Source organism: Neltuma alba, unplaced genomic scaffold (assembly GCF_004799145.2).
Source record: "Neltuma alba isolate B1F8T4 unplaced genomic scaffold, ASM479914v2 tig00011679_pilon, whole genome shotgun sequence".
In the NCBI taxonomy this organism is placed as follows: Eukaryota; Viridiplantae; Streptophyta; class Magnoliopsida; order Fabales; family Fabaceae; genus Neltuma; species Neltuma alba.
This window is the reverse complement of record NW_021636318.1, coordinates 149,348-159,041: the sequence shown is the minus strand read 5'-3', so window position 1 is coordinate 159,041 and position 9,694 is coordinate 149,348. Positions and strand designations below refer to the sequence as shown.

Genomic DNA, 9,694 nt, shown 5'->3' with positions numbered 1-9,694 from the left:
AATTTTTTTCTCTATAAAATGCAACAACAATGTTCTAAAAGGTAACAGTATTCTGAGTTTTGATTTCAAAAATACATTATAAATTTGAAATCAGCAGTTCTCTGGCTTTGTTTTGCTTTTTTGGTGGGCGGGTGGTGGGGAGGTCGTTCGTTCGAGATTGGCCTGCCGAGATAAATCAATTTTGTCGTGTATATGCGCCTTAGCTGGCCATATACTGTGATGTCTTCATGACTCATAATTGTATCCCCGTTCCTAATAAATCACTGGCTCACGCGTCAACCAGCTGGTGCCTCCCTTGCCCTCCTTCATTCCTCTTTTGACTTCCCTCATACGCCTCCTTTCCTCCTTCCTTCCCATTTCCGCCCCCCAACCCTCCTCCTATATAAATCATTCTCTTCTCCTTACTCCCTCACAACCTCACCCACTCCGCTATCTCATCACAATGGCCTCGTCTCTTGTTCTCCAACTATTCCTCTTTGCTTCTCTCCTCCATTCCAGTTCTGCCTCCAGAACTCTCTCCCACTCATCATCCCAGAACTTCAAGTTCCAGTACCACAAAGGGCCGCTCCTTTCTGGCCCCATCTCTGTCCACCTCATCTGGTACGGTAAGTTCTCTCCTTCCCAGAGAGCCATCGTCTCCGATTTCATCACTTCCCTCTCCTCCTCCAATCCTTCCGCGACCCAACCCTCCGTCGCCGCCTGGTGGAAAACCATTCAGAAATTCTACAACCCCAAGGTCTCCCTCTCACTCGCTTCCCAAGTCCTCGACGACTCCTACTCCATGGGCAAATCTCTCACAACTCAGCAGGTTGCCAAGCTTGCATCCAAGGGTGGCCAGAAAGATGCCATCAACGTGGTTCTCACGGCTGCTGACGTCGCCGTCGACGGGTTCTGCTCCAGCCGGTGCGGCACTCACGGTACTTCGGTGGGCGCTCCTTTGCGCGGGAAGAAACACAAGACCGCTTACATCTGGGTCGGTAACTCGCAGACTCAGTGTCCTGGTCAATGCGCGTGGCCATTCCACCAGCCTATTTATGGTCCTCAGAACCCACCCCTGGTTGCGCCCAACAACGATGTGGGACTCGATGGTATGGTGATCAACGTGGCGAGCCTGTTGGCCGGAACCGTCACCAACCCCTTTGGCAATGGGTTCTTTCAGGGACCAAAAGAGGCGCCACTGGAGGCGGCTTCAGCTTGCACCGGCGTCTATGGCAAAGCAGCCTACCCAGGCTACGCCGGAAACGTCTTGGTGGACTCAGTCACGGGCGCCAGCTATAACGCAAATGGGGTTAATAGCAGAAAATATCTGTTGCCTGCACTTTATGACCCCACCACCTCTTCTTGTTCTACGCTGGTATAACACGGGATGCACGCTGCAGAAGTTCAGATTGGTTACCGATGTTTTTGGCATTGAGAAATATTCTTTGATTCCTTCATTCTTTTTCCTGTGACATGGAATAAATATCTCATTTACGTATAATCAAGACAACTATATTTCTATCTATATGAGTCTATGCCTGTCCCTCCATCGTTATTGTCTTCTGCACCATTTCTTCCCTCCGCTGCGTGTCTCATCACTTTAACAAACAAGTAGTATCGTTTATGATTATTCTCTTGCAAAATGAAATTCATGACAAAGAAACGATAAGGGAATCAAGTAAGAGGGAAACCAGAAAATGAAATGAAGACTACGCGGACATACGTACAGGCAATGTTTTACATTTTAACCCGCACAAATTGAGATGGCCATCGGACTGTTGTTTCCTTTTGAGAAAGGAAAAACCGCGCAGAAGTAGAGAATAGAGATGAATGTTGGTCGCTGTTCTTTTCCAAATCAAGCGTAAAGCCAAATTTCTTGAACTGTTGTTTTTCCTGTTTTCAAGATTTTTATTTGATCAAATCGCAAAAGCAGACCGTAAAATTAGAAAAATTGCATGTTAAAAAATCTATATTATTATTGTTAAAACCCATACTAATGTTATCATGGTCTCAATCTACAATTTTTTTAATTCCACGAAGTTTTTTTTTGGGTGATTTTCCCTTTTTATTTTTGGGGGTACAATCTCGCTTTCCAGATTTACTTGAGCGAAACCCGATCCATTGATGGCAAAAACGAAGAACCCGACAAAAAAAAAAAAAAAACTCCCAATCTGAGCTCAAGTATTGGCTATCAACCTCTCCTTATCCACCGCCTTGCGGCATCAAGGAGTGGCTGATCAGAGGCACCACACCTTTTTAGAGTATCACCATGTGATTGAAGAACCAGGACAATTTTTTTGGTTGCCATCTTCAGGACGCTGGTTAATTAGTAAAAGAATTAGTGCATTAGTTATGTTGGCACAGAAAAGGTACACTAATTAGCTTCTCTATCTATGAAATTAATCCTTATGGGTTAGTTTCTTGAATAGGAGAAAAGATGTCTAAGCCGGGGGGGAAAAGAAGGAATTGCGGAAAAATGATTTCTTCATTTGTTGGGTTCCATTTTCATGACCTTGATATTTGTAGCCCCACTTATAATGGGTAGCGTGACCGAATTTGCGCGGCCATAACATTGACATTCTCATTACATTCATACCCGAAACAAAAACAATAACACTTCCATCATTGAAATTCGAGCATGCATTGCTCGGATGTTGTTAGTGTTAAAGCATAAAAAGATGACCCCAAGAACCCAAACAGGACTAGATAGCTTTGCCGAGCTGGGCCATGTTACACAGTACATAATACATATAAGAGACACAGGTAATGGGGACGAACACACTGGATATTGACACACAGAAACATAGCAAACCCACAGACAATCAAAACCTAAGTGAGGCGGAGAAGCAATTTTCATGTTTTCCTCCTACATGAGCCTTACCTAACATCAGTGGGACTAGAAAAACAACACGTGTGAAACTAGAAGTAGCCGTGAACATGTGAACAAGACCCAGCTCCTAAATTTGTATGCAAAGGTTTGAAGGCTCCGAACCAATTGTCGATATGGGAGAGCATAGAAAGGCTTCGTTCCCAGGTTGTATCCGTGACGCATAAAGCCGCTTTGAATCCCGCGTAGGGTTTGACTAGTGTTGTCAGACTGAGATGCTCAACGATGACAACAAATTGAAAACTGCGGATGGCTTGCTCACCTTTGGCGTGACGATGAAACGGAGAAGCACGGGTATTTGGGAATGACTGGGGAGATTTCTTGGCTGATTGCCACATCTAGATTATACACTCTTACAAGGAAACACTGAAATGTACTATCCTCTCGTTTGGGGTTCATAGAATAGGCTTAAAATCACCTTGAGCTTGAAAGTAGTCCCGATAGGGCCGGAGTTAAGCCCTCCCAATAAAACTGCCTAAAAACAGAGAGACGCCTACAGCAATCATTCCTCAGTGCCTCCAAGCTTTTTGGCATAAGCTCCGAGTAATCCCAGTTAAGAGGAATGATAAGTGCAATTCATTTTATTTAAAAAATAATTAATTTAGGGCTTGAATTCCTGTTGGTTAAGGTCAAGTTTAAAGGAAAAAGTCTATGGATCCGCACAAATATCCTGCCTGTGCACTTTCAGTTAATTGGGCCAAATAAACTAACGTAGGCCCAATAGTGCGATAATCGATTCAACGAAGCCCAACCCAAGGGTCAATGGCATATTCAGCCTGGCTTGATGCCAGCAGAGATAATAAATACTACTTTTAATCCTTAATATAAGAGTTAGTTAACTAATTTGAGTAGATTAAAAAATTAATTAAGTTAGTTATTTGTGACAAATAGATATTGCCTTTCTTAAAAAATCCTTGTTAATCAAATGTATTAGCTAGAATTATCATTATTACAAGAATTATATTGAGAAAAAAATGAACAAATGTGAAAGACAGAGTAGATTAAATTCTTATATTTATAATCAAAATAAATGTCAAATGAGGTGTTATATTAAAAACCAGAGGTAACAATTGCGAGGAGTTAGAAGCCTGGAACGTTGGAGCAACACGACCTGCCACGGATGTGCATGTACCAAGCCGGTTGGGAATTAAAATAAAAAATACGATGACGTTGATTTGACAAGGCCTTATGCTTCCATACTGTTTAATATAAAATCTGTTTAACTAATTTGATTAGATTAAATAGGTTAGGTATGTTAGTTAACTATGATAAATATAACATGTTTTTATTTTTCTAAAATACTCTAATTATATTCATTATATTCTCATTCTCTCTCATATTTGATTATGGTTGAAGAAATATTAATAAAGTTGATTTGAAAAAAAAAATTGATAGATATACAAAATAGATTTTATATTTAGGAAAGTCCTATATTAAGGATCTAAAGAGTATTTTAAAAGGATAAAAGAAGATACGCCTCTGATCCTTAATATAAAATCTAATTAATTTGGGTAAATAAAAGATGTTAATATGATATGTTTTCTTTAAAATACCCTAAACATTTTTTTTAATTTCCTTCCTCTATGATTATTAAAAAAATATCAATAGGATTAATTTAGAAATAAAACAATAAACATGTAAAATAAATCTTATATAAAATACCAGTATTAACTCTCTAATTAAATTTTACACTAAAGGCTTGAGGATTATCAGGAAAATAGAGGGAAGGGCGCCGAAAGTCTATGAATAAGAGCCCTAAAGACATTCTCCAATTTTGTAATTAATCTGATTAAGCAATAGAGTCTTTAGTTTCAACGATATTGTTACGGGCTACCGCTATTTTGGTAAGAGAGTGGGCTTTACCCTACAACGAATAGAGTGGGCCTGTTTTAAACGCAAATCCAGCCGAAAGGAAAACACGCAAATGAAAATGGTGCACAACTAGAGGATTTGGCTGGGGCTAATTAATTCCACGTAAATCATTTAATTTTATTAAAATTTGGGAGTAATTTTGTTCAGGACATATGAAAAAGAAGCCCTATTATTTACAGCATGTAGTCATTTCTTTTGTTTTTTTTAATCAAGAAAGTATCCCCAATCAATAACTAATCGTTTTTCAGGCGTAGGAGTCATACGAGTGGATTTTTCATTTCCTAATAAAGAATTTTTCATACACAACCAGGAATCGAATTCCCGATATCATGTTTGACTATATATAATGATTGCGTTAGATCTTGTTTGTTAACTTGTAGTACTAATTATTTCTGATCATCACGATTCATTATGGTTAGCAAAATATGGTTCATTGAGAATTTAGCTATAAATGCTACTCCTCCGGTCTTTAATATAAGACCCATTTAATTAATTTGATTAGATTAAGGAAGTTAGGTAAGTTAGTTAATTATAAGAAATATGACACATTTTTCCTAAAACATCACAATCATCTTTCTTAATATCTCATTTCCCTCTTTTACTTGATTATGGTTGAGAGAGTATCTATAGGGATAATTTAGAGAAAATTGATAAATATGATAAATGAATTTTATATTTAGGATTAAAACAACTCAAGAATTGGATCCTCTATTAAAGATCGGAGGAGTATTTGAATTTAGATGCACGCGTTAACTTTAGTAAGTCATGGGAAAAGATTGGGGGGGGGGGGGGAATAGGGCCGTAGGGGGCATTGGCGACGGGTTTGGTAGAAGATACGTGTCGTGGAGAATGAGAGTTTTGAGTATAGGCAGGAGCTTAGCTGGACATCATATATGGAACATTAACGCATTGCTTTAACCACGTTAATATGATCGATGAAAGGAAATAAAATGCAGGACCACAATAATGCGCACTCCATTATTGCAGCGCCAAGCACTGAATAAAATAAAATAAGACAGAGGATATTTTAGTCATTTCGATCACCCAGAATCAACAATATAAGGGGTTTTCACTGCCTCAATCCCTGGCTCTGCTTAGCCATTTTCTGAGGATTTTGATATTGCGAAGCGTTTGTCCTGTTCTTTCACTCGAAGGAGAACCATCAGAGGAACCCGCAAAGCTCGGATTGAAAATCACGTTGCATCGTTTGCCTTCTTTGAGGAATATAATATCACCCACACGCTAAAATAATATCAATGCATGGCTGACGGAAAATACGAGACAGACGTAAAGATCACTACCTTAATTTAAGAACAACTTAAATATTGTAATTAATACATTACTTAATTTTAATAAATATGACATGGTCTCTCTGAAATATAAGGGGTAAAATAAATGAAAATTTTATATCTAGGATTAAAATAACTCTTCAATTATATATTCCCAACATTTAACACCAGATCAACACCGTATATTCATATATTCTCCTTTTATTTTCGATAACAAAAAGGAATGACATATACTCCTGAGCACACATTTTTATTTACTCATCCATTTTAAATTTTACTGCCTATTTTCATGATGTAGGCTACACAGCAAGTCCCTCAGTTACATATATTTTTCTTATTTCACGTGCAATTGAATTAATTATGTGGAGTCTTACCAAGCTAAATTGCAAAAATACTTGGACGAGCAAGGATTAATGGGAGAAAACTAAGGTAAAATATGTAATAAAACATCTAAACAAATAACCCAATTTGACTTCTTCCCCAGCTTGGACATCAGAGTGCCAAAAATAGCCTTAAGATGCCGAATTGACCAAAGCGACCTCCCTCAACAACCACCAAAACCGGACGGAGAGCAGATCCGCTTCATTTAAAAAAGGAAAAACGTGGCCACATTTCTGTCATCACAGCTGAATTTGTCAGATCTCCGCTTCCTCCGTGATATGGTGCTTCGTAGATCATAAATAAGATCTTTGGAACTGTCTGAGGATATCCACTCCTATCCAACATCACAACATACATCTGCAACAATGGCCGTGTCTACTTCCACTCCCTTACTTCCCTTGACTTCATCTTCTCTTGCTTCTTCTTCTTCCAAACACAACCCACCTTCCTTCCTCAACCACCGCAGGCATACTCCTTCCATTGTAGCCGTACATGCAGCCGAGCCTGCCAAGAAGCCTCAAGCCACTGCGACGACTTCTCCAACGTCGACAAGCACCGTCGGAGTGGGTCAGGGTAAATGGAGCCTGGAGAGCTGGAAATCGAAGAAGGCACTGCAGCTGCCGGAATACCCCAGCCAAGACGAACTGGAATCGGTGCTTAGGATCCTGGAGGGCTTCCCCCCTCTTGTGTTCGCCGGAGAAGCAAAAAGCTTGGAGGAAAGACTAGGCCAGGCTGCCATGGGAAATGCATTCCTTCTCCAAGGAGGAGACTGCGCCGAGAGCTTCAAGGAGTTCAATGCCATTAACATACGTGACACCTTCAGGATCATTCTCCAGATGAGCGCCGTTCTCATGTTCGGAGCACAAATGCCGGTTATTCAGGTCTTCGAAATAAAAATCAATATTTTGCTGCAAATATGGAATTGAATGTGTGATAAATAGTGATCATGGCGTATGTGGGTTATTAGGTGGGAAGAATGGCAGGTCAATTTGCGAAGCCGAGATCGCAGCCGATGGAGGAGAAGAACGGAATGAAGTTGCCGAGTTACAGAGGAGACAATGTGAACGGAGATGCGTTTGACGAGAAGTCGAGGACTCCAGATCCCCACAGGATGATCAGAGCCTATTGCCAATCAGCAGCGACTCTGAACCTTCTCAGAGCGTTTGCCACGGGAGGCTATGCTGCAATGCAAAGGGTCACCCACTGGAATCTGGACTTTGCGCAGAATAGTGAGCAGGGAGACAGGTCGGTGATTCTTTTAGTTACCTTTTCCGTCGTCGTCGCTTTGGCCAAACTTATCCCTTTCTAGAAAATATTCCCTACTGCCCTTTTCGGGCCATGAAATGAAAGAAAAATGAATCGGTTAAAATTTTGAGTGAATCAACTGAAAAAAGTGGACACGTGTTTTAGTTTAAGATTTTTCTGGTTGGTGAATATAGCAATGACAGAATACAGATCGTACATATAAGTTTCCAATGAAAAAGTTGTAGACTAGGGTGGCTTGGCACCGGCTCCTTAGAAACTTTTTTTTTTTTTTAAGATCAAAACCCCAAAAAAAAAAAATAATGATAACGGGGATGCATTCAGAGGCCTTTGCCACGGAAAGGACAAATTGGACAAGTTATAGATTTGGTGATGAGAGTTGTTGACGTTTGGGGTGATCCATGGGGTGGCAGGTACCGAGAGCTTGCTCACAGAGTGGACGAAGCACTTGGATTCATGGCGGCGGCGGGGCTGACGATGGATCATCCTGTGATGAAAACGGCGGGGTTCTGGACGTCTCACGAGTGCTTGCTTTTGCCATATGAACAGTCTCTCACTCGGTTGGATTCAACCACCGGTCTCTACTATGACTGCTCTGCCCACATGCTTTGGGTTGGGGAACGCACCAGGCAACTAGACGGCGCCCACGTCGAGTTCTTGAGGGGAATTGCCAATCCTTTAGGCATCAAGGTCTCACTCTTCATTTCTCATTCTTATTGTTTGGGTTTGATGAGGGAATAATAGAGGGTAAGTGACCGTAATAATTGCTGCAGGTCAGCGATAAGATGGATCCCAACGAGCTGGTTAAACTGATTGACGTACTGAACCCGGAAAACAAGGCGGGAAGAATAACAGTGATCACGAGGATGGGAGCAGAGAACATGAGGTTAAAACTGCCGCACCTGATCAGGGCGGTGCGCAGAGCAGGCCAGATGGTGACGTGGGTCAGCGATCCCATGCACGGAAACACCATTAAGGCTCCTTGCGGCCTCAAAACTCGCCCCTTCGATGCCATCAGGGTATGCACTATACTCCTAACTCTCTATAATTGGATCTATTATAACCATGCGTTTTCGAACTTTTCTTTTCTTAAAATCAAAACACGCATTTTAATTACGTTCCTCAGTAAGAGAGATCGTGAAGGTTTTTAACATCCCAGTACTTACATTTATATATATATATATATATATTGATGTAAACAGGCGGAGGTGACGGCATTCTTCGACGTGCACGAACAAGAAGGGAGCCACGCGGGAGGGGTGCATTTGGAGATGACCGGACAGAATGTGACGGAGTGCATAGGCGGATCAAGGACGGTGACTTTCGATGACCTGGCGGCGCGTTACCACACGCACTGCGACCCTCGCCTGAATGCCTCGCAGTCACTGGAGCTGGCTTTCATCATCGCCAACCGCCTCCGATCCTCTCGGATTGTCTGTGCTTCTTCCTCCCACGCTCCCCCTCTCTTCCCCATCTGCCTCTGTATTAAACACACCTTGTCTTCTGTAACCCCTTCCCCACTTATTCATCTTCCTGCTGCGTCTCAGCTCTTATAGTTCTTTTTGGAAAAAAAAAAATAAGTAGGAAAAAGATGAACCACTCTTTTATTATTCAATCGACTCTTGATCGTCTTCAAATTCCAGTATCCCCTTGGCCACTTCCGTGATAAACTCTTTAACATCGATAACTTTTATATGCTTAACACGTCGTGAGAATTTGTTAAAAAGAGAACAGATTGGATAGAACGATATATTGCCAATGAAAGAATCAATGGGAAAGGAATGGAAAAGGAGAGAAAAAGTAGAGTGGGTTCCATGCGGTTCAGAATCTCTCCTCTTCCCTTCTCATAATTTTTTCTTCTCTTTATTTTCTAACCATTAGATTAACATATTTAAACAGCTGAGATTTTAATTTTTATAAACTATTTATAAAAACAATTTTAAAAATATTTAGTACATTTGCAAACTATTAGAATTAAATTTTAATAGAATTTGTAATTTATTATTTATTTATTTTTATAATT

General features: G+C 40.7%; 2 protein-coding genes across 2 annotated transcripts; both read left to right on the top strand.

Annotated features, from left to right (window-relative positions):
- The first annotated feature begins 386 nt into the window (after window positions 1–386).
- On the top strand, window positions 387–1,507 carry LOC114716533 (protein EXORDIUM). The gene has a single exon (XM_028901528.1). It carries the CDS (start codon window positions 443–445, stop codon window positions 1,358–1,360), a length of 918 nt encoding a protein of 305 aa, XP_028757361.1. The 5' UTR covers window positions 387–442; the 3' UTR covers window positions 1,361–1,507.
- A 5,266-nt stretch (window positions 1,508–6,773) lies between these two features.
- LOC114716527 (phospho-2-dehydro-3-deoxyheptonate aldolase 2, chloroplastic-like) lies at window positions 6,774–9,227 on the top strand. The gene is made up of 5 exons (XM_028901524.1): window positions 6,774–7,289; window positions 7,376–7,653; window positions 8,085–8,361; window positions 8,445–8,690; window positions 8,874–9,227. The coding sequence occupies exons 1-5, from the start codon at window positions 6,774–6,776 to the stop codon at window positions 9,225–9,227; spliced, it is 1,671 nt and encodes a 556-aa protein (XP_028757357.1).
- Window positions 9,228–9,694: the final 467 nt, after the last annotated feature.